The sequence below is a fragment of the Nannobrachium achirus genome (genome assembly GCF_963921795.1).
Source record: "Nannobrachium achirus genome assembly, chromosome: 18".
Classification (NCBI taxonomy): Eukaryota; Metazoa; Chordata; class Actinopteri; order Myctophiformes; family Myctophidae; genus Nannobrachium; species Nannobrachium achirus.
The window spans coordinates 48,517,795-48,544,157 of NC_137825.1; the positions used below are offsets into that span (position 1 = coordinate 48,517,795).

Genomic DNA, 26,363 nt, shown 5'->3' on the forward strand with positions numbered 1-26,363 from the left:
TCCTCTCTGTTCTATGAAGGCAGAACTTGTTCTATGAAGGCAGAACTAAGTTCTGCCATAGAACAGAGAGGATGTAATCTGGCACAATATCTGGCTTGTGTGACATGTCATGTAAAATGGGCTCCTCCCGCAAACATTGTTCAAAGCCAATCATAGTCAATTGGAATGGAATATGAAAGACACATCTTGATCACTTGATAGGTGGAAATGGGTGTAGCCTATTTGGGGAGCAGCGTAAAAAACATATATATATATATATATTTTTTTTTTATTATGTCCTATTAATTAAGTATTGGATAACTTAAAGGGATATTTCACTTTCAAAAAAACTTTTGGTAATTCTATCATGTAATCAGGCTTTTATGAACACCCTGAACAGTTTTTAATTAGCTTGATTGAATATTTAAATATTTGATGTAAATGTTACCAGGCCCTCCAGGCCCAGGGCCTCTCCCCACACACACCCATTGTAACTTCAAACTTCATTTTAACCATGATAGATTCATTAAAAACACCCATTATTTTTTCTGGTGACTCATACTACCCTCCTAATATGTGAGCAGACCGTGTTTTTCTGATAACTCTTTTCATTTATTTTTAATGATTTATTTTTTGTATTTCATTTTTTCCATTTTCCCAAATAATTATTAAAAATAAATGAAAAAGTTATCTAAAAAACATGGCCTGCTCACGTATTAGGAGGGTAGTATGAGTCACCAGAAAAAATAATGGGTGTTTTTAATGAATCTATCATGGTTAAAATGGAGTTTGAAGTTACAATGGGTGTGTATGTGGAGAGAGGCCCTTCCACTGCTCCCTGTTGAAAGTGGAATATCCCTTTAAGTATGACCTGGGGCAGCTGTCCACCCACCAGACCACTATTGATTTCTACAGACTGGAAGACGAATGAAGTCGGAAGATCAGTCGGTTGGAAGGTGTATATATACATATATATCTGAATGCACCTGAGAGCGAACACCAACAGACTATACTTAACTAAAAAATAAACACTGTGTGCCTGCAGCAAGCAGCAACACAATGCGCACACTGTCATATCATTTTCCTTCAACTAATGATCAATATAATGTAATAAATCAGTGTCAGCAAGCATATCTCTGCAGGTTGGAGGTATAAATGTATTAAACTTTCCATCCAAGTAATGGTTGTTGCATGTCGGCCCTCTCACCTAGAAAAAGAGGTCTTTCCTCTGGTTGTTCGTGCCAGCAACTCTTGCTGAGTTCGACCAGCTCCTCCAGCCCAGGGGCCTGCTCTAGGTCAACCTCTTCCAGGGACGGCCTTTGTCCCATAGGGATCAGCAACCTTATGCGGGCGTGGTCATTTTCTGTGAGAAGTGGAGGGTAGATGATGGGAGGGGATGGAAGAAAAGGAAAGAATACTTAGTAATCTATAGGAGAATATGTACTTGTTATCAAATAGTGTGTGTATTGCTATTGTTGAGTTAAAATTAAAGGAGTAGTTCACCCCCCAAATTACTTTTTTTCTATTGATTACTCACACCAAAATTTGCTTTAGGAATGTGACAAATACAAATAAGAAATATTATTGAACTCAATTCTCCATGGCGTGAGTGATCAATAGAAAAAAGTCATTTTGGGGGTGAACTACTTCTTAAGCCAAAGAGTGCCATCTGTGTAAAATAAAGCGAAACACCACTTGCCATATGGTTCTTTCCCCATCACAATGGAATACAGAAGTATCCCATAGCTAAAATAGAAAGAGAGAAATAAGCAACATCAGCAATTACATTATAAAGCATACATGTTTCACTTGCCAATGCCAATACATCTTCGTCAGGTCTTGATTACCTGACGAAGATGTATTGACATCAAAATGTTTGTTTACAAAAGCTTGAGCAGTCTGAGTTTGCTCCAGTGCCTTCCTTCAACACAATTATTCACAGGGCACAGGCAGCTGAGTTGATTCAGGGGATGTAACCGCCCGGACAACCTCCTTAATCCATTCTGCCAAAAAAAAAATACTTGGATGAGAAAGTTGAGGAAAACATCCACAAACCACGAGACCTATGGAAGCTATTTAAAACCCAGCTAGGCTGTGGCGCTAAACTTAGATCCATAGCCAGCAACATATCCATCCAAACTCCCATCACCCTCCTCACTGACAGTCTTGATGTAGCCAAAAACCTCAACATCTACTTCACCTCCATGGTCAAAAATCTGGTCAATAAACTGCCCGCTCCATCTGGGCTGTTTGGTGTTAGGCACATCCTGAAATTCTACGGGAAGCTTGGGGTATGCAAAGACAACTTTAAACTTGCCACGGTGACAACTGATGAAGTGTTTAAAAAACTGTGCACCCTACCTCAATACAAGGCCGCTGGCCATGACAAAATCGCCCCCAAATTTCTCATAGACTCAGCTGCCACCATTGCCCCAATCATTACCCACATTATTAATCTATCTATCAAGCAGGGTTATGTCCCCCAGGACTTCAAATTAGCTAAGGTAACCCCCCTGCACAAAAAAGGCAGTAAACTTGACCCTGGTAACTACAGGCCAATCTCAATCCTTAGTTCCATCTCTAAGGTAATGGAAAAAATTGTCTATGAACAGGTGGCTAAATATCTTGAAGAGAATAAACTGATCTACGAGTTCCAGTCTGGCTTCAAAGAGTCCCATTCCACAGATACATGCCTCATCTATTTGAATGATTACATCAAACGTGAAATTCACGATGGCAAATATTGCGGCATGGTCATGCTGGACCTCCAGAAGGCATTTGACACCGTCGATCATTCTATTCTAATTGAAAAACTCAAAGCTATTGGTCTTGACAGCACAGCAGTGAGATGGATGCACTCTTACTTGGTGGGGAGGGAACATATGGTGGAAGTCAATGGAACCCTGTCCCCCCCCCCCCCCCCCCCTCCCTGTAAACTGTGGAGTACCTCAAGGGAGTATACTAGGACCACTGTTGTTCTTAATATACGTAAACGACATGTCATCTGCTTGTGACTGCAATCTGTTTCTGTTCGCGGATGACTCGGCTCTCCTAGTCTCAGGCAGAGACATATTGCAGGTTGAAAAGGCCCTTAACTGTGAACTAAACATGATCTGCACCTGGCTCAATGACAACAGACTCTCAATTCACCTAGGTAAAACTGAATGTATCCTCTTTGGATCTAATCAGAAACTTAGCCTAGTTGAGAACTTCACAATTAAAGTAGGTGACACTGTGATTGAAAGAAAAATCGCACCCGTGCGAAGTGAGCGGTGCAAAAATATTTAGGGAGTATGATATACTGTGGACTTTGATTTTCAAGCCTTTTCTTTAAATAACTAGACCAGGTCAACCTGGTTGTGCCAGACCCTGGTTCTGCCAACCCTCTGGGCCTATAAATTTAATGCTACATTTATAGGCTGTCTGTCCCTTTATAGGCTGTCTGTCCCTCCCTCATGTCATCATCATTTGTGACATCATTGTGACCAAATATGGAGAAAAGAGGGAGGGACAGACCGACAGACAAAGCCTTTTGCTTTGTCTGTCGGTCTGTCCCTCCCTCATGTCATTGTGATGACATGAAGGCTTTGTCTGTCGGTCTATCCCTCCCTCATGTCATCATCATGTCATCATCATGACCATCTATGGAGAAAAACCGGACAGACCGACATTTGCTTATGTAGGCCTACCCATTTCATGGGTCTGGCAATCATGAATGTTTTTCCCTTTTAAATTGAAGATATTAAATAATATCAGTTTGGAACGTTGTGTATTTGATAATATAGCCTCTTCTGCATTAATACAAATTCCCATAACATTTACCAATGTATCCTTTTCTATGATTAACCTATTATATAACATTTATTGTGATATCACAATAACGTCATCTCTCAGATGAAGTTTAATTGGTTAATACTAATGGTGTATATATTGAGAAACACATTTAATAAAGCTTTCAAAATATTATATTAGAAGATATGACATAGGTCTTACATCATTCACAACATAAATAATAGATACAATTAAAGGTTAACTCATTTAATGCCAGCCTATCACCACTAGAGGGCATCCCAGTGGCCAGAGAATAATAGAGATATGCTGGTAATGCATGCCCAAGCCCTGGAGCCATGACTTGCCAGAACACTTTCCTTTGTGCATTTACAGGAAGAGGATGAAGTTAGCTTGAAGTTAGCTATTGGCTACCAAGCATTTTAGAAGATCTATTTTCGGCAATTTCGCCACGATTAAACCTTGCACACCTCATGCATGGGAAAAAAACAGAGAAGAATGAGCTCTAAAAAATCCAATGCAATCCTGGATTGCATTGTTGTGGTTTTGTGCAGTTTGTTCACAGCTTTCAAACAAAAAAATCCGATTGGAAATCCGTTCAGGCATTCTTGAGATAATAGCCATTATGTTATGTTGTTATGTAAACAAAAATGGCTGCCCTGTATGTTAGATGGGGTTGTATGGGGTTGGAACATGCAAAATCGCGATTGAAATCATGTTCACTAGTTTTGATGGGGTCAAAAAATTTTTTTTTTAAAAAAAATCTAAAAAATAATAATAAAAAAAAAAAAAAAACAACAAAAAAAACACGAATTTATTCGGTTTTGGCACTCCTTAATACGTTTTAATAAACCGAATTTATTCGGTTTTGGCACTAGAAGAGTTAAGTGTTATTAAGTCATTCAATGTTGGAGGTAACCAGAATACTCCCAAAAGAGTGAGGAGGATCCAGAGCAACAGAACCTGGGTCAGGAGTCTCCAGAATTGCAGGCCCGAAGAGCTGGGCCCGAAGAGCCCGAAGAACTGGGCAAGAATACAAAAGAACCATAGACCCTTGTCAAGGAGATTCCAGAACCACAGACCTTGAGTCAGGATGTTCTAGAAAAAAGATCCTTCTTCAAGATGGTGGAGGGTCGAACCATAGAAGAGCATGGGTGAGGAGGATCCAGAGCAACAGGACCTGGGTCAGGAGGCTCCAGAAGAGCAGGCCTTGTATGTTCTGGAACCACAGACCTTGCAGCAACAGCTGTACAACCAAGTACAACAGCTGTCAGCCAGGTACAACAGCTGTCAGCTATGTTCAAGACCACTGACTTGACTGAATCTTTCAAGAAGACCTTCTGTAAGTGCCCGAACTGTCTTAGAAGATATCACTCTCTCTTTCTCTCTCTTTCTTAGATGGTAAATGGTAAGAGCCTAGTAGCCCTAAGAGCAATCAAACGACGAATCCATATAGAGGACGGAACCATCTCTGGACAGAACCAGCTCTACCACCAGAGCCAGTTAGGCAACCAGGGACCTTATTTGCCTCTAGATTTTGTTTATGACCCTGTAATAATTATTTCGGCAAAGCCGAAGTATTTGAATTTCATACCACGATTTGCCAGGATCTGCCAAACATGACATTATTATAGGTATCACCTTCATGATCACTGTCCCAGTTTAGCCAGAAGGCCGGCAAGATGAGAGACCGATTGTACAAAATTCAACAGTAGTTGCAGATCCAAAGAGGAGAAGGTTTATTTATTGTTTATTGTTTATTTATATTCTTTGAATTTCAAAATTGTCTTGAGCTGGATATTCTCTATAATACATGAAAACAAACCACACTTTTAGACAGGGCCCTGTGATTAAAGCGCTCTGTCTAAAAGTGTGGTTTGTTTTCATGTATTATAGAGAAAAATTCAAAGAACGTCCTGACCTGACTCCTGTCCTGTCCTGATCTAATACAATTTTGAAATTCAAGGTTAGCACCGCTCAATAGTTTTTTATGACGTATTTAGGCGGCCTAAACGCGTTCTAAATCAGAGTTAACCAATCAGGTGCCTATGTGACTATGACATCATGGACAGATCAACAGAATCGAAGTGTTTCATTGGTCTAGCGGACTCATGTCATCATCATTTGTGACATCATGGTTTTGGTAGAAAAACGGTCTATAGGAGCGGTTAGCACCGCTCAATTAGAATACATGAGGATAGTGCATTCTAATGACCCTGAAAGGTCATGTTCAGATACTTTGAAGACAAAGTCATTCGAAATGACAAGTCTGGCATGTGGCAGAGTGTTATTTCTGTTGGGACGATATTTGATGTCTTCTTGCAAAATGATGGCTGTACTGTATTTCCGCTCCCATGAAGTGTCCAGGATATAGGGTTGGTTAGGCATGGTAAAGCTCGTACTTCGATCTACATGATAATTATAAGCTGTTTATTTATATTCTTTGAATTTCAAAATTGTCTTGAGCTGGATATTTCTATAATACATGAAAATAAACCACACTTTTAGACAGGGCCCTGTGATTAAAGCGCTCTGTCTAAAGGTGTGGTTTGTTTTCATGTATTATAGATAATAAATACATGACCCATACAATTTTGAAATTCAAGGTTAGCACCGCTCAATAATTTTTTATGACGTAATTTAGGCGGCCTAAACGCGTTCTAAATCAGAGTTAACCAATCGGGTGCCTATGTGACTATGACATCATGGACAGATCAACAGAATCGAAGTGTTTCATTGGTCTAGCGGACTCATGTCATCATCATTTGTGACATCATGTTTTTTTTTAAGCGGTCTATAGGAGCGGTTAGCACCGCTCAAAAAACACATCTGCTACCTGGGTTGCATCCTAGAGGCTAACCTATCCAGTGAAAAAATGACTACCAAGGTAATCAAAAAAGTCAACCAACGAATTCGTTTCTTGCAAAGGGTTGCCCAGCTGATCAGTATTACATCTCGAAAGACACTAGGAGGTGCTCTTATCGGGCCCCTCATTGATTACGGAGTCCTTGTCTGGTATCGCGACGCCCCAGCTGCCTTAAAGTTAAAGCTCCAAACAGCCCAGAACAAACTAATTAGGGTTGTGCTTGGTCTTCCACCTCTGACCCACCTTACCGATCATCACCACGAAAGCGTGGGGTGGCTCAAAGTAGCTGACAGAGTACAGCATCTTGCAATGGGCCTGGTGTACAAGATTCACTACACCTCCAAGATACCCATGTACCTGGCAAACTACTTCTTAAAGGTCAAGGATGTTCACGATCACAACACCAGAGGCAGCTCCACTAATCATCATCAACGTAGATTTAACACTAAACAAGGCGCTAACTCGTTCTCCTGCTACACCATCAACATGTGGAACGCCCTTCCACAAGCCTTAAAGGAGAGCAAATCCCTAGCCTCCTTCAAAATTGGTATGAAAAGTCACCTTCAGACAGCTGCTACCTGAGACTTGTAAATAGACTAAGCCCCCATGCCCCCCCCCCTTTTTTCTTTCTTTTCTGCCTTTGTATTTGATGTTATGCTTTTGAAACTGATATTATCCTAGATAAAGTATGTTCTATCCGTCTGTCTTTCAATGTTATATGAGATACTTAAAGTGTGGTTCCTGTGGAAATAAGCCTCGGCTTTCTAGGATCTCCTTTTAGTTGACCTTGTACCAGTGATTTGTACTGTCATGAAACTGTACTTTTTTCTATTGCAAACTTCTAATAAATTCTTCAATCAATCAATCAATCAATCAATCAATCAATCAATCAATCAAATGTAATTAGATACAGACACAGACAATCCCACAGAAAATGCTGAATACCTGTAGACATCAAAGGAGGTTGTGGATTTGTATGAAAAGTCTTTTAAGGCCTCTGGAGGCATGTAGCTTGTCGTCCCCGCCCCCTTGATATGAGAGGACGTTGAACAGTTGATGAACTTGGAAAGGCCAAAGTCAGTGATCTGGATGAATAAGAGAGGAGAATGGAGAGAACTTAAAGTGAACAGAGACGGAGGAAGAGAGACATGCAGAGAAGTGGAAGGAGAAATAGAGAGAGGGTTAGGAGAGATAATGTGTATGTTTACATTCACCAGTGAATTCACCATATATGGAGATCCCTGATCATCAATGTTAAGCACATACAGTGCGCAGATGATCACAGCTCATCCATTTTGGGGAAAATATGGCCACATTTTCTCCAACTTAAACAACCACAACGTGAGTCACACAAATTAATTCCGTCCTTGTGCCCATATATGGATATCCCTGATGTCATCAATATTAAGCCCATATCTGGGAATGCCCATATATGGACATATTGTGTCAGTCTCATGTGGTCTATAACATCAAACATCTATGATGTCAGATGCCACATTTTTATGGAGGACGAAAAATCACTTTATTCAAAATAAATAAATTAATAAATAAATGAAATTATAAATAAAGAAATGCAAAAATAAATAAATAAATATGCAAAGAAATGTAAAAGAATATAGATACATATATATATTTATGTGAAAATGTATTTATTTATATATATATTTATGTATTTGTGTATTTATTTATTTATTCATTTATTTATTTATATATATTTTTATTTTTTTATTTGTGTATATATTATTTTTTTTATGTATTTGTTTGCATATTTCCTTATTTTAAATTTTTTTTCCTCATTTATTTTTGTATTCTTTTATTTTTGTATTCTTTTATTTATTCTTTTATTTATTCTTTTATTTATTCTTTTATTTATTCTTTTATTTATTCCTGTATTTCTTGAACCGTATGGCCTTTCAGGCTTTAGCAATCAAACCCAGAGTGATCAAAGCCACACATGCCACAATAGCTATGAGGAGATTTCAGTGCCAGATTTCCATTCGCAGACTCTGGGGCCTCGGCCTCGGACCGCAGAGTGGCACGCGCTCGGGGACCACCTCCAGGGACCCCCTGGAGCTCCGGGGACCCCCGCGGACCCCCTGGCGCCGCCACCAAAGGGCTTAAAAAGTGGCCAAAAAGTGTGCCACTTTTTGGGGAAATTCGGGACTTTGACCGTGCGGACCCCCTCCATGGGTGCTGGGACCGGGACAAAAGTGACAGCGCCGCCTGGTGGCGCCCCCCCCCCACCCCCCCCCCCCCCCCGCCACTGCAGCGCACATAAAAATCTATAACTTGGGCTAAAAATAAAATTAAGTTTTCGAGCTTGGGGGTCTGCTACCACGTTTGGCATTATTTTTGGCCCTGGGGGTCCCCCGGGTGGCGCGGCGGGGCCAGGGCGCTCGGCAGGCGGCCTGGGACCCCCAGAGACCCCCCTAAGAAGCGGGGGTCCAGGGACCCCCGGGAGGGCCCGCGGAGTGGAGCTGGAGCTCGTAGATTGGCTACTTTTGGATATTTTGGCCTATTTCTTTTGGGCGGCGCGGGGGTCCCCCAGGGTGGGCCTGCCTCCGGGAACCCCCCCGGAACCGGCCCCGTCTCTCCCAGTGGCTCGCTCTGCGCATGGCCGGCTCCGGGGCCCCGAGCCGGACGCGTGGGTACCGGTCCCATCTCAAACGGTCGCTCCTAGCCCGAGTTATGGATTTTTATGTGCGCTGCAGTGGCGGGGGGGGGGGGGGGGGGGGGGGGGCGCCACCAGGTGGCGCTGTCACTTTTGTCCCGGTCCCAGCACCCATGGAGGGGGTCCGCACGGTCAAAGTCCCGAATTTCCCCAAAAAGTGGCACACTTTTTGGCCACTTTTTAAGCCCTTTGGTGGCGGCGCCAGGGGGTCCGCGGGGGTCCCCGGAGCTCCAGGGGGTCCCTGGAGGTGGTCCCCGAGCGTGTGCCACTCTGCGGTCCGAGGCCGAGGCCCCAGAGTCGAATGCGAATGGAAATCTGGCACTGAAATCTCCTCATAGCTATTGTGGCATGTGTGGCTTTGATCACTCTGGGTTTGATTGCTAAAGCCTGACAGGCCATTAGCATACGGTTCAAGAAATACAGGAATAAATAAAATAATAAATAAAATAATAATAACAATAGGGGTAACAATAATAATAATTAAATAAAAATAAAAATAAACTATGTCAATTCTAGTTATTAAATAACCTCAGTGCATTCAGTTTTCCCACGACCAGCAAAGGCACTTACATCCTGTAGACATACAGGAACGTAGCGCACAACCACTCTCAAAGATGTTTTCTCCAAAAGCAAGGTATAATGTGTATGTCCATAGATCATGTGAGGTTTTGTGTTTTACATTTCTGACTATCAATCAATCAATCAATCAATCAATCAATCAAACAAACAAACAAACAAACAAACAAACAAACAATCAATCAATCAATCAATCAATCAATCAATCAATCAATCAATCAATCAATCAACAACAATAACTGAATGGATATGAGCTTGAACAATCACAGAGGATTGGCATGCTTGACACATCATCACCTTGGTATTTAGATGTGCGTCCAGCAGCACGTTGCCAGGCTTCAGGTCCTTGTGGATGATGGGAGGGGTCAGACTGTGAAGGTACTTCATGCCCAGAGACACTTGGTAAGCCAGTCGAAAGACCAGGGACCAAGGTAGGGGGTGGTTTAGTTTTTTCTGGTGAGGAAGGGGGTTTCAGAATCAGAGTTTCAGAAACACAGATAAAAATACAAATTAAAGGATAATTTAAAGCTACAATCCTTAAGTTCGTTGTCTCCCTCTTCCAACAGAGAGAGGTAATTGCATCACCAGTCTTTCCACCTCGGAGGAAAGCCTAACAGGTTGTTTGATCCGGTAAACTGGAAACAGGGAGAAGAACAGGTAGGCTCTAAAAGTATGCCTTTGAGCGCAGGGGAATTATTTTGGGTTAAAACTGATTCCGGTGTGATCTTTACGGCCAAAGTGTAGTTAAGCCAAAAAAAAAAGGCCCAACCCAAAAGAATATTGGATATTTGTTTTATTTCATTTAATTAAAAATTGCAATGGTGTGCATCTGCCAAAAATATTACATTTTAAACATCTATATAGAATAAAAATATCAAAAAGACCAGAGGCATATTAGAAAATCACAGCATCACATTTAGTAAGAGTTCATCATTAAGACCTTTAGGAGCTAGAGTGTTACATCTATACTATAATTTTCCGAATGTCTGTCTGAGTGAGTGAGTGTCTGTCACAGCGTTTCTCCTCACTGGCTGGAGCAATTGATCTGAAATCGCATCACCATTAGCATATGAACACACCTGACATAACTGTGAAGCCCGTTTGTCACTTTCACAAATCATATGCTGTATATTAGCATTTTTATGGTGTATCTACTATCTATTCTGCATCTAGCATGAGGCATATCTATTCTGCATCTAGCATGAGGCAAAATGTTTAACAAGCTCTGTGTGTGTGTGTGTGTGTGTGTGTGTGTGTGTGTGTGTGTGTGTGTAGGGGGGGGGGGGTTGTTGTCTGGCCCTGTTACAGATGTTGTCCAAAAATCATGCAGATCGGTACACAGTATCTCTGTAGCCATTAAACGAAACCGGTATTTCTTACATTGATGCTCCTACATATTATCATGCAAGCACCAGTTAAAGTTACTTTCCATCCCTCATGTGTGCACAGTGCACACCCCATAACCCACACACTGCACATCATTTCGGAGCTCATATCTTTGAACGGGTAAGGACTAGTGTATATAATACAGAAGGCCTCCCTTCTTTTTAAAAGTAGGTTGTGGTTTCCCCCTCTAGGTGGCAGTGAAACCACATCCATACCAACAAAGGTAAGGATGAAATGTCATGTTTCATGTCATTAAAATGAACAGCCATGAATCCCTGTCATTCCTGCGAATGGAGCTTTTGTGCTCGCTGATGCGTATCTTAAGTTTTCTGGTGGTCTTATAGGCCAGACCACAGGGGCATCGTAGCATATAAATCATGTGTGTGGAAGCACATGTGATTATACTTTTGATTGAGAATGTTTTGCCGGTTAATGGATGATAAAAGACTGATTCTTTGTTGGTAGGCTATTATTACATTGCACGCAATGGCCAAGGGTAATTGCAGTTCGGAATGGGGCTGAGTAGGGTCTGTGTCAGTTGCGCTGGTCTGCCACTAGAAAAGTGTGCTTTTATGAGAGAATCTCTAATATTTCTCCCACGTTTGTTAACAAAAAAAAATGTGTGTGTTAATTCAGGATCAGACTGGCAGATGCCAGTGTTTCTTAAAGACTGATCGAATATGATGAGAGTGTGGGGAATGAGTAGTAATGCAGGTGACTGAGAAGTTCGTATCCAGTTTTTTGCTCTTTTTTTTAGTAATTCAGACAGGGTTTGTCTAGAGCTGCAGTGAACCCCTGTTCAACCCATTCCGAGGGGTAGCCCATTTGAGCAAATCTGTGCTTCATTTCGACAGATTTGTTCAAGTAGTCGTCTGTGGAGTGACATATTCTCTGGAGTCTATAAAATTGGCTTTTGGAAGTTTTGGGCAAACCTTTCTTTAAGGTAGTTGGGTGTGCGCTATTGGCCAGCAATAAAGTGTTCCTATGTTTCCTTTCTATAAAGGGTGGTAGATAGGCCGCCATTGACAATGTCAACCAACATATCCCAAAAATTTACCTTTTCATGGCTGAAGTCACAAGTAAAAACCAAATGACTCTTAGAACTATTTAGTAAATCTATAAAGCTATCCAACTCCTCTATGGTATCCTGAAAAATACAAAAAATGTCATCAATATTATCTGAAGTATTTTAGAATTCGTGGGAGGAACACTTTCTTCTCTGTGTTGAAAACAAAGTTATTCTCAAATGAACCCATAAATAAGTTTGCATAAAATAGTACCCATACTGACCCCAGTATCAAAACAGAAATATTGTACTCCATAACAAAGGTGGCTAAATCAAATGTGTTAGGAGGATTAACTGTCTGGTCCCGGTTGTTTATAAACTGATTCAGGGCTTCTAAGCCCATGTGGACTTATTCAAATGTTTTAGGCAAATTAAATTAAGACACATTTTCTCTTATTTTTCTCTTCTCTTCTGTCCCTTTACGACTAACCCCTCCATTAACACTTTTTGCAGGATTGTCGAGCAAGTCATAATGAAAATACATGAGAAGCCCAACCGTATTTTACATAATTTATCCAGAGCAGAAAGGTGAGAACTAGATATTTTGGCAAAATGATAAAGATTGTAATTAAGCCTGCAGACAAAGGAGGGGCTATCATTCAAGACGCTGCTAAATATAAAACTGAGATTTTGTCCCAATTGTCCAACACACAGTTTTACCACAAACTTAATGGTGACCCCACTGTTGATTTCCAAAAAGAAATTGTCACATTTTTGGAAACGGCAAAAGAGAGGGGATGGATAACTAAATTCGAATTTGATTTTCTAACACCCCATTAGACTTGTATTTTACACACTCCCCAAAATACACAAATCCTTAATAAATCCTCCTGGACGCCCTATCGTGGCAAAGACAGATTCATTATTATCTCCTCTATCGACAAAATGTTGATTTTTTTCATCAAGCCTTTTGTTCATGCCTTGCCGGCGTACATTAAGGATTCTACTGATTTTATAAATAAACGTTCTTCTGTAACTGATCTTCCTATTGATACGTTTTTGCTTACTTTGGACATCATTAGCTTTTATACGAACATACCACATTCAGAAGGCTTAGAAGCCCCGAATCAGTTTCTAAACAACCGGGACCAGACAGTTAATCCTCCTGTATTGCTGATTTAGCCACCTTTGTTATGGAGTACAATTATTTCTGTTTTGATGGTGATTTTTATTTAATATTTACAGACCTCTGGGGTCAGTATGGGTACTATTTGTGCGCATATTTATGCAAACTTATTTATGGGTTCATTTGAGAATAACTTCATTTTCAACTCAGAGAAGAATGTGTTCCTCCCTACAAATTCTAAAATACTATACAGATATATTGATGATTTTTTTTGTATTTGTCCGGGTACCATAGAGGAGTTGATTTTTTGTTAACAAACGTGGGAGAAATATTAGAGATTCTCTCATAAAAGCACACTTTTCTAGTGCCAGACCAGCGCAACTGACACAGACCCTATTCAGCCCCATTCCGAACGGCAATTACCCTTGTGGCACTTGTGATTCAGACCCTTACACCTGTAATTTAACTGGTCTGACCCAAAGTACATATTGGATAACATTCACTGATATTGATTATCCATGCTTGTTATATTCTGCTTACCCTAGTGTAGACGGTATAGGTTTTACTCTTAATTTTTGTATTATTGATTGTATTACCTTCCTTATTGACTTATTTAATTAATGTTTTGTGGCTTTTCATGATTTTGTTCTCTCAGAATAGTATTTTCTACTGTGGGCAAAAATACCTTGTGCATCTACCTGTAAGGGCTGCCCCTCAGTCTAGGTATCAGAGTGGTGGGGATCTGATTGCCCCCACCATCCTTGTTGGACTATATATCTTGGCTCAGTGCCATCTTACTTCTTTATGCCTGATGAAGGTCTGAACGATCGAAACGTTGTAATACATTTATTGTGAGTGAAGACTCTTTTTCTCCAGCTCCATTAGATTGGAAATGGTTCAACATCACCGAATCATTGAATGAATCAGTCAATGAATAAAATGGGAAAAGCTGACCTGCAAAGAGGCGAGGGATCCTCTCTCCATCAGCTCCATGACCAGGCCAATCTGTATGCCAGAGACAGAAGGTGGACGGCCCTTGAAGACTGCCAGGACCCGGATGACATGGGGGCTCTGTGCCCGTCGCATCAGTTCACACTCACGATGCAAGGACTTATCCTGGTTGGACCTGAAGAATAGTAATAATAAGACAAACTAGAAGCAGTGCTCTTCCGAGTATAGGTCTCTTCCAGGTCAGGAAGGTTATTGTGACCTCCTGGTGGCGCTAAAATAGGTAAATGTGAAAAGGGTGGCGTGTCTTCTTCGGCCTTTCATGGCAATCGGACGCTGCATGCATGATTTTGTTGCTAAAGTTGATCTGCTGGTGGCGCTATAACAGGCCAATGTGAAAAGGACAGCATTTGTTTCTTGACCTTGTGGGAATGTGGGTACAAAGTTTTACGTAAAGCGCAAGCTGCGTTCATGATTTGAGGCATTTTGTTCAAAACGGACCAATCCTGCCAACTTTGGAGGCCAATGTTAGCCAATCAGGATGGAATATGAAATATCTGAGAGATACTTCTTGATCACATGACTGTATAGATACACTGTACTGATTTGTGTGTGAGTAATATCTAAAAATGTGTTTTACATAATAGGTCGTATTGCGTGGCTGGTATCGTTCGGTTTCGTTCCCGCCCCATGGGCACTACATAAACTTTGCTTCATTAGAAAGATCTATTGATAGTAAGTAAGAAACAAAAAGTTATCCGCGTGTCACTTGCACAATCTTTGTCACCAGCCAGAAATGTATTTAAAGGGAATAACAAAAAAATGAAAATCTTGTGCTGCTGTTTTTGCTGATTTTGGCAACACAAAATCTTTCTCAAATGTCATAAATACATCTACCTAACCTCTGAAACAAGTATTGGTGCCTTAGTATACTCATATGCGAATTTAGATCATATAATGTAGGAAATTTGTTGAAGGAAAAGCTTCAATGTAAGTGAGTGTCAGTGATTGTAATTTTGTTATAATGACAAGTAAACGTGATGTCTATTTCATGGTTTCACATCAAGAGAAACTCAATGGAATACTTATCTTCATGATTGGGTGTGTCTGGACCTTTAATTTACATATTTCCAAGATGGAAGACACCCGAAAATGAGCTTTACTATGACTTTTACAGTGACGGCTGGCTGTTATGACAAAACATCTGCTTTTTAAGCAATATGAACACATTTGGTCAGTTTTACCTCAGATTCTATGAAAGTGATCCCTGACTAATACGACAAATATGCCTAAATACATTATAATTGTTCTCTATAACTACAATGTAAAATTAAAAACACCTCAATTATTTTATTTCTTCTAGAAATAGCGAATCTTCCACTCAATAGGGGAAATGCCCGTCGCAAGTTGATGATGTCATAAATGTCAAGTGTGATCTATCCCTATGGAATTTATGGCCTGCATGTGAAAATAAAAAAAAACGTAATACTTCCTATGGTTAATATGAGCATCAAATCAATATTTCAAATGTGTTTGTGTTTTGTTTTTTTACACATGCATGCCATAAAAATGACACATGACATTTATGACATCATCAACTTGCGACAGGCATTTCCCCTACTGAGTGAAAGATTAGCTATTTCTAGAAGAAATAAAATATTTAAGGTGTTTTTAATTTTACATTGTAGTTATAGAGGACAATTATAATGTATTAAGACATATTTGTCGTATTAGTCAGGGATCACTTGAAGAGTTGCGGAGAAAAATCTGAGAAAACGTACATACAGCTACTGTCTACAAGACTGGGCTTGTATATCAGCGTTTCAACCCTGTTTTTCCTTAATTATAGATCAAGCTGAAGACAAGCATCTTTGTACTACTTAAACGCAGTTTAAGCTGAATATTATGTGTGGGTTGTTGCGAAATGTGGCTAAATGTGATGGGAAATGTACGGACGGATTACCACACACTTGCATCCTGTTATGAAGAGACACACATGGGGGAATTTTGGTTGAAATGGAAAAACAACAAATGCAGAAGTAACTTCTGCATTGTAACTTTCATTTGTAGAGTCGGATCATTTGTATTTTGTTATTATGGTCACTTTCTCGCTTGACATCTGTTTCCTGTCTGGGAACGGGGCCAGCTCTTTCTCTGTGCCACACGCTAGTCGATGTCGTAATGGTTCACGTCCTGTCTAACAGAGAGGAGAAGGGTGGTGGAGAGCAGACAGTATCAAACGATGTAAAAGATCAACTAACAGTGTTATGATGTCACTATAATGGTTAAAAAGATTGTGATCGTGTAAACTGTATAGAATAATGGGAACAGTAAGATAATGGGACCTGTTAGTGAAGAAGGGTGTTGGTTAGCACGCCCCATAGAACGGAGCTTAATAAACAGGGTTTCATGTATTGGCTTTTCAGGCCTTATATTGCTTACCTATAATACTACATGTATCTTACAGTTGACATTTTAATTTATCACATTGCTGAACCACCTACTCCCAAATGTTTCTTGTCAGCAAAAGACAGACAGAAGTCCAGGTCTCCTGAGCACATTGGGAAGTTGGAGATTCTAGAGACCTTTTACTTGTGTGCCGCCTGCTGTAGGTAGAATACCTTCAACATCACAGTTGCTGAATGCTCCTCCAGATGCAGCTGGTTTACCTGGCTGTTCAGCATTCTGTGTAAACTTTCACCCACAGGCTAGCATTATTGGCTACCTTCCACTCATCCCAGCATCGCCAACTGATCCTTCTGTCCTCAGAAAAGAGATGAAACGACTCTTCACTACATAAGTACGCCATTATCACTGGAGATCAGGCAACACCAAGATGAGTTTGGCAATGTAGTCCTGTTGCTGGGAGGCTTCCACCAAGCTCACAACTACTGTACATGTTTATGTTTATGTTTATGTTTATTAAAGGATCCCCATTAGAGACTCACGAATGAGCCTCTAGTCTTCCTGGGGTCCTGAATCAGGCAAATACAATACAAATATACAATTAAAAAATAAAAATAAAAATAAAGAATAAAATAAAATATATATAAATGAATACAAAAAAATAATAATTAACAATTCAAATTAAACAGTCCAGTAACATCTAAAAATACACATATAAAGTTGCATAGTTATATGTCACTTGGCAAGATATTTTTTGATATGCTTTCTGAAAGTTATTTTGTTATGTATTATAGACAAGATGTTTTTCGACAAGGCATAGTTCTATTGATCTATATATACCAGTAAGCTTAAGGCAATTTGATTTTGGTGCTATTTTTGTTCTTAGTTTACCAGAAACTGCTCCTCTGGTGTTGTACCCATGCTCAGAAGTCATTTCAAACTGTTGAGCCAAGCTAGATGGCTTATTGGTGCTAATAATGTTACGTAGTAGCATTAAAAGACTCACAGATAATTTCTGTTCAACCATTAGCCAGTTCAGATTTTCATGCATATATATAATGCTGGTCCTGTATGGACATCCTAGTGCCAAACGGGCTGCTTTGTTCTGAGCAATCTGCAACTTTCCCAAATCCAATTTTGTTGCTGACGACCAGATTACAGGGCAGTATTCTAAATTAGACAAGACCAAAGAATGAATAACTGATTTCATTATGGAGGGAGTGATGAAACCAGAGCACTTTCTAGCCATCCCGATTCCTCTTCCCATTTTAATGACAATATTATTTATATGTTTAGACCAAGATAAAGAGCTGCCAATAGTTACTCCCAGAAGTTGTATTGTGTTAACTTGTTCTATTTGTGTGGTACCAATTGACAGCTTTAACTGAGGGTTCTTGCCCAACGTGTGTCTAGATCCAAGCACAATGGCCTTTGTCTTAGAAATATTTAATACCAACTTGTTGTGCTCAATCCATTCATAAATGTCTGTTAAGGCACTACTTAAAGTGTCAGTTACAGCTTGCTCAGATATAGCAGCACTATATAGTGTTGTGTCATCAGCATACATAACAGTTTTAACATGTTTTACACACAATGGTAAATCATTAGTAGAAATTGAGTATAACAAAGGCCCTAGGCAGCTCCCTTGTGGAACCCCACAGTTAATAGGGTTCCAGTTTGAATAGCTGCCATTGAAGAAGACTCTCTGTTGTCTCCCTGAGAGATAATGAGTGAACCATGCCAATGCATTGGAGGTGAAACCATAACACTTTAACTTATCTACCAGCAGGGTATGATCAATCACATCAAATGCCGCACTGAAATCCAACATAACAGCACCTACTAACTTTTTATTATCCAAGCATGTTAACCAGTCATCACTCATTTGCAAAAGTGCAGTGCTTGTAGAATGGCCTTCCCTGTATGCATGCTGAAAAGCTGACAATAGATTGTTATCTGAAAAGTAATCCATAACCTGTTTGAATATTATTTTTTCTATCATTTTGCTTAGCAAGGGTAAAATACTAATAGGACGGCTGTTTGGACCATTAAAAGTTTTATTTTTGTCTTTCGGAAGTGGGATGATTTTAGCTTCCTTCCATACCGTTGGATGAACACCACTGATTAAACACTGATTGAATATATGACATATAGGAGTATCTACAGAGTTAACAACAAGTGTGAGTATTCTACTATCTAAGTTGTCTGTACCAGAGGAAGTAGAATCTGCTTGTGACATGATTAATTTCTGAACAGTTTTTCTATCAACCTGATTAAAGTTAAAGAGACAGTTTTTATCTTTCATTATCTCACTATTTATAAGTGTGTATGAAAGTGAACCATCACTGCTTTGTTGACCATCTCTTAAATTATCAACTTTATTTTAAAAAAAATCATTGAAGTAGTTTGCTATATCAGAAGGTTTGGTTATGAATATCCCTTCAGATTCTATGAATGAAATGGATGTATTTGATTTCCTACCCATAATTTCGTTCAGTGTTGACCATAGCTTTTTCCCATCATTTTTTATTTCACTAATCCTATGTTTATAGTACACTTTCTTCTTCTTTTTATTTAATGATGTTACTCTGTTCCCCAATTGACAGTAGATTTGTCTGTCTGTCTTCAGAATTAGTTTATTTGCTGTTTTCTTTGCGTCATCCCTAGCAGTCATTAATTCAAGCAGTTCTTTATCTAGCCATGGAGCATTTTTGGACCTAACAGTAAATTTCCTAAACGGTGCATGCCTATTTACTATTTCCATAAGCAGATTCATAAATACATTAAGTGCCCTTTCTGGGTTGTCCTCTTTGCACACTATAGACCAGTCAACTTGTTCTACCTCACCAACAAACAATTCCTTGTTGAAGTGTTTGTAGGATCTCTTATTAATGACTGTACTACCTCCTTTAGGGATTTTAGTACTCCTAGACAATGCAACCACATTATGATCACTAAATCCTACTGCTATAGAAACAGCTTTAGAACAGCGTTCTGGATAGTTAGTGAACACAAGATCCAAACATGTAGACGAAGTACTACCTTGCTTATTAGTAACAATTCGAGTCGGATGAGATACCAGTTGTATCAAATTGCATGCTTGAGCCATAGATAATAATTTGCATTTCATATTACACTCAGAAAGCCAATCGATATTCATGTCGCCCATAAAGTAAACTTCTCTTTTTCCATCAGAGGCTTTATCAACCATGCTGCACACATCTGACAGATAGTTCATATCAGAACTTGGGGGTCTATAACAGCATCCTATTAGAAATGGTTTAGTATATGGTAGATGTACCAGGACCCATATTGCTTCTATACCATCTATAGTTAAATCATCCATAATTGTAGCAGGGATATGACTTTGAATGTATATTGCCACACCACCACCATATCTATTTCTGTCATTTCTAAATATATTGTAACCATGTATTGACACCACTGCATTACCAAATGAGGGATCAAGGTGGGTTTCTGATACAGTATAAATATGGATATTGTGCTGACAAGCCAGGCGCTGTACCTCATGAACTTTATTTCTAAGGCTACAAACATTTAGGTGGACCATTATCAGACCCTTTGTTGGAAATTTAGACATAGCAACTATGTGATATTATACAGCCTCCCTTGACACAAGTATGTACATTTTCTAAGTTACTGCCATACATTAAAAAGTATATTACCAAGTACCTGCCAAAAATATGGCCACATTGAGTGCATTTGAAATGACAAAAATAAAAAATGTAAACCATGTAATAGGAAATAGTGTTAACTATGATCACTTCTCTGTTAAAATTATACATAATACAGATCATGATACACAGTAAATCACCTAGTCATCATAGCCATAACAGCGTGACAAGCTCTAGTCTGACACCTGCTGGCGACCAGGGCGAACAATGAGCTTGTCATGTCTCAGAACAGCAAAAAGACCATTCTTTCTTGCCTCCATCATCTTTGGTAGAAGCTCCTTTCTCCTAAGTCTGACAGCTTCTGTATAATCCTCATTAATATAAATATTTGTGCCTTTGAGTTTGTTAGCCTTTCCTAGCACTGTTTCCCTATCCTTAAATCTCAGGAGTTTAATAACAATGGAACGCGGCCTGTCATGTTTTTTTTCCAGACCCCTGTTCACTGTTAGCCTCAGCTTGGTCACTAGACCTCTTGACAATTTTTCCTGTACGATGGGCCCTTTCAATCTCTATCTTAGCAGGGTCTAGATCGAGATGTTCACTGAACATAGCCTGCACTTTCAATTCAGTGTCAGCCCATTTCTCACCATCAACCTCTGGAATACCATCAATAATTAGATTATTTCGCCTTGATTGACCCTCAAGATATTCAGATTTAGAATCAGTTGAGATGAAAGATTGACCAAGTTTCCCAATGTCTTTGTCAAATGTTTTGCAGCTCAAAGAAATCCTGCTGCATGACTCTTTGAGTTGATCCACATCCTTCTGTGTATATTGGAGACTAGTTTTAATTTCCTCCGCCTCTTTCAGAATACCATCCAGCCTTTTGCTGGTGTTATCCATTATAGTAGTCACAAAGCCCTTGTAGCTATTCTCAAGTTGATTTAAGGATTCTTTAAAATAGTCTTTTTGTTGCTCCAATAGCTCATGAAGCTGAGCCATGGACACATTTTTAGCCATAATGGAACTTTCTGACCTGGAGGTGCCGAGTGAAGCCCTGTGGTAGCTTGGCTACTGATGGCTAGGTGAAGCCCGGTAGACCTAGTGTAGCCCGGTGGCAGGTGTCCAGGTGGAGCCCAATGGTAGTAGTAGGCCACTGCTGTCCAGGTGGAGCCCGGTGGTAGCTAGGCTGCTGCTGCTGCCCAAGGTGGAGCCCGGTGGTAGCTAGGCTGCTGCTGTCCAAGGTGGAGCCTGGTGGTAGTAGCAGGCCACTGCTGTCCAGGTGGAGCCCGGTGGTAGCTAGGCTGCTGCTGTCCAAGGTGGAGCCTGGTGGTAGTAGCAGGCCACTGCTGTCCAGGTGGAGCCCGGTGGTAGCTAGGCTGCTGCTGTCCAAGGTGGAGCCCGGTGGTAGCTAGGCTGCTGCTGTCCAGGTGGAGCCCGGTGGTAGCTAGGCTGCTGCTGCTGTCCAGGTGGAGTCCGGTGGTAGTAGCAGGCCACTGCTGTCCAGGTGGAGCCCGGTGGTAGCTAGGCTGCTGCTGCTGTCCAGGTGGAGTCCGGTGGTAGCTAGGCTGCTGCTGCTGTCCAGGTGGAGTCCGGTGGTAGCTAGGCTGCTGCTGTCCAGGTGGAGCCCGGTGGTAGCTAGGCTGCTGCTGCTGTCCAGGTGGAGTCCGGTGGTAGTAGCAGGCCACTGCTGTCCAGGTGGAGCCCGGTGGTAGCTAGGCTGCTGCTGCTGTCCAGGTGGAGTCCGGTGGTAGTAGCAGGCCACTGCTGTCCAGGTGGAGCCTGGTGGTAGCTGGGCTGCTGCTGCTGTCCAGGTAGAGCCCGGTGGTAGCTGGGCTGCTGCTGCTGTCCAGGTAGAGCCCGGTGGTAGCTGGGCTGCTGCTCCTATGGAGCCCGGTGGAGGCTAGGCTGCTGCTGCTGTCCAGGTAGAGCCCGGTGGTAGCTAGGCTGCTGTAGGCCTTTTACTTCCCAGTGTCAGCAGGCTGCTGTAGGCCTGGTGGAGCCTGGTGCTAGCAGGCTGCTGTAGGCCTGGTAAAGTCCAGGAGTAGCAGACTACTACTTGCAGGCTCTTGGGTTTAATCCAATTTCCGTCCCAAATTCCAGTTAATCTACAAGTTATACTTTGTGAATTATAGGAGAACTCTAACTAACCACTGGTAAAACTTTGAATAAAGAAATACACAGGATTACTTAGATATTTGCTAGATTCCACACAGAGTGTTGCTGCTGTGAGCTGCTGCTGCTGTCTTCGAGACATCCAAGACGAACATGAAGGCTATTTGCAAGAATATCAGGGAAGCAAGGGCAGATGATCTGCTTGTTGCAGCAAGTCTTTGTCGTGAAGGAACTGTCAAGAAGATGTTTGTTAATAAGACATAATACTACCTAACTTTACATGCCCTCAAGGTCTTCAGTGAAGCCATGTGGCCCTGGGAAGCCTTTGAGGCATGGGCAGCAGACAGGGACAGACAGCCCTGGAAGCCACAAGTTGAGTCGGTCTTGAAGATCCTGTTTGAGAAAGAGATAACTGGCAGAAGTTAGAAATGATGAGGCATCCAGAGATGGCAGTCCTAGGAGATCAGCTGCTGCTTTTCAGGAATCATTCAATGGGCAACCAACTACAATTCTCTGGGCAACCCTCCTGGACCTTCCTGGAGATGTCAGATATTCTCCAAAGGTTTAACTACTACGAGCGGGAAGGTGACTGGACAGGACATCTCTGTGAATCAGCAAGAATGATACCCTACCTCACTTCAGTTGGCCACTAGACAGGCAGCAAATCTTTGTATTTGCCTTAGATGAAGAAATTACCAGAAACAGCTTCAGAGGTATAAGCACTTGTTGGCTGACGAGCAGATGGCAGCCACAACATTAGTGTTTCTCTTGACATGCTACTGAAGCAGACTTATAATGCTGATGCCAAGGAAGCAAACGGTCTGGATGGCAGATTTATGTCAGTGCCAGAACTGTGAGAATGTTTCAAAAGAAACAGAAGAACAAACTTTATGGGATGATGACTCTGATTAAGCAGGGTCGTCGCCATGCTGGCTTTTGGTGGACATTTATGTTGAAATATCTTCTTTTTTTTGCCATGGACATACTAAATGAGTGGACAATAATATATACCAGAAACACATAGAAGAGCAAGCCCTGAATTACCAGTGTGTAACTCTGAGAACCATTTGGTACCATTTGTACAATCTCTTAAGGGCGTCCTTTGCAAATAAAACATTTGAGAACCAGCATTGGTTGGACTCCTAATATGCCAAAATGTCACAATTACCATAGATATTCTGAAGAAAACCTGTTGACTTCAAATTCAGTAATTGGATCTTATGATCAAAAACAAGAATATTATTAGGTATAACATCAGCCACTGACACATTTTGTCAGTACAGACATATTGATGACCCCTGGAAGTGATAGAGATGAGTAATATACGCACCATGTCAGCATGTAAAATTAGCTAAATACTTGTTTTATTTCAAGATTTGCTTTTATCACATTTAAATGCAATACATACATGTGGGAGGAAAAAGCTTAACATTTGCTGTATTTTGTCACAGCACAGCCTTACGTTTACTTCTGCTGCCAACATTTGTATGCGTTTTTGTTTTGGTTGGGGGGGGGGGGTCTTGATGTACAAATGACAGATGTTGGGACACTCTGTGGTACTTAAATACATATTTTAAACCTGACATGACCTTTTGTGCATTTATTATAGTCTTGTCCATTTTGGGCATTTTTCCAATTTAGGGGGGTGTGAAAGCAATTTGATAGATTTTCATCCATTTCTGGCCAAGGTGTACTGTTTTTCTTTTCTTTTTTTTACCTTTCATTACACAGTTGGCTGTGAGATTTTTTATGTATGAGACAAATTTACTATGTGTATGTTTCATTTTGATGGGTGCCAATCACATACAGTACATTGAGGTGTTTTCTTCAACAAATGTTCTATATTTCATGATCTAAATTCACATATGAGAATACTAAGGCACCAATACTTGTTTCAGATGTTAAGTAGATGTATTTATGACATTTGAGAAAGATTTTCTGTTGCCAAAATCAATATAGAAAATTTTACAAGCAAAAAAAGCAGCACAAGATTTTCGTTTTTTTGTTATTCACTTTTATATACAATTCTGGCTGGTGACAAAAGTCGTGCCGGTTTCGTGCGGAGAACTTTTAACCCAAAGTCCACAAGGGTATTGTCTATGCAAAAATGCATTGAACGAGTAGTGCCCAGACGTGGGAACGAAATTCATTTTCTAAGCACTTTTTCTCATAAGGCAATACCACCTATAAGTCGGCCTCCTGGTGGTGCTATAAAAGACAGATGTGAAAAATGCAGGGCAAAGGTTTTCCCTTGGTCTCTAGGGAGTGTGCATACAAAGTTTTACACTGATCAGTGGAGTTATAGGTAAAAACAAGAATCGGCCTGTTATAGCACCACCATGAGGTTGATTAGAAAAGAATCGAGTGGCATTTCAAAATGTCATGGAAATCACACTCTGTGTTCATGATTTGAGACATCATGTTCAAAAGGGAGAACTCTTGCAAACTTTGGAGGCCAAACTTAGCCAATCAGGATGGAATATGATGAATCTGAAAGACCCGGTTTGTTTAATGGCTATAGAGATACTGTGTACCGATTTGCAGGATTTTTGGACAGAATCTGTAGGAGTACTGTCCAAAAATGTGTTTTGCACAAACCCGCCTTCTGGTTGCGCTGTAACAGGCCCATGTGAAAAGTTGGGGACAGAGGTCTGATCTGGCACCCAGGGAGTGTGCTTGCACAGTTTCACTGCCATCGTGCCAACGGCGCCGGAGATTTAGCCTCGTAAACCAGACTTTCCTTTCAGAATGCAGGAGGAGTCAGTTTACTAGACTACCGGAGATTAGCTGTCCACAGACGGAAGGACCAACGGACATGCAGACGGACAGACGGACAGGGGAGCCTTTTGGCCTGGTCGGAGACACTAAGAAGTATTTAATGTGAGCAAACTAGGCAAAATCCCAACAGTCCAAATGCAACAAATGAATCTAACTCGTTAATAAGTGGGACCAAAATAACACACCAGCCTGGAAACACAAAGTGGCATGGGTCCAAAAGAGTGCATCAGTTGCTGCAGTTCATGATGTTCTTGTTCTAAAACCTTTACACACCTGCTACTGCATAATGCTAACTCTATATATGCAGTATTTATCCTGTTGATTATTCAACAACCTATACAATTTAGGCTCCATGACCTCTTTCCTTTTGTTTTTACAATGTACGCATTTATAGCAGATGCTCTTTTCACATTTTCTCTCCCACTCTGACCTATATCTTCTCTCTTCTAATGAAAACTAAAAAATAATGGAGCACACAAAAATGAAATAAATTATAATACTATATTATAAAAATAATAGAGTATAATACAATAATATTCACCCACTATTTTAAACCTTTAAACCTGTAATGTGACAATCATTCTGATTCAAACTAACTCAATTATTTTCATCCAGGAAGCGCTCCTATAACATTTTATAGGCTACGTATATAATCATTCAACTATAATACCAATTATCAGAAGTGGTAAAAAGCTAGCTGTTCAGTGCACATTAGCCACTTGTCACTTATTGCAATTCAAATTAGGTTTTCACACACAATATTGATTTTTTTTTTGTGTGTGTGTGTGTGTGTGTGTGTGTGTGTGTGTGTGTGTGTGTGCGTGTGTGTGTGTGTGTGTGTGTGTGTGTGTGTGTGTGTGTGTGTGTGTGTGCGCGCGCGTGTGTGTGTGTGTGTGTGTGTGTGTGTGTGTGTGTGAGGTTACCAAGAACACATTGATTGAGACATTTGAAATAAAGCATGTATCCTTTACTTACCCGTCATCAAGACATAATAGTTTAACGGCCACATCTAATCTCCACTGAAGATGTCTGGCTTTATAGACTTGCCCAAATCCACCTGCACCAATCACCTTCCAGTTCTT

General features: G+C 40.6%; 1 protein-coding gene across 1 annotated transcript; it reads right to left on the reverse strand.

Annotated features, from left to right (window-relative positions):
• Positions 1-11: 11 nt before the first annotated feature.
• Positions 12-26,363, reverse strand: LOC308303154 (receptor-interacting serine/threonine-protein kinase 4-like; the record flags this gene model as incomplete). Its single annotated transcript, XM_080747477.1, has 7 exons — positions 26,257-26,363; positions 14,354-14,525; positions 10,179-10,334; positions 7,580-7,719; positions 1,679-1,725; positions 1,187-1,342; positions 12-52 (listed from the first exon to the last, which is right to left on the reverse strand). The coding sequence occupies exons 2-7, from the start codon at positions 14,483-14,485 to the stop codon at positions 12-14; spliced, it is 672 nt and encodes a 223-aa protein (XP_080603603.1). The 5' UTR covers positions 14,486-14,525; positions 26,257-26,363.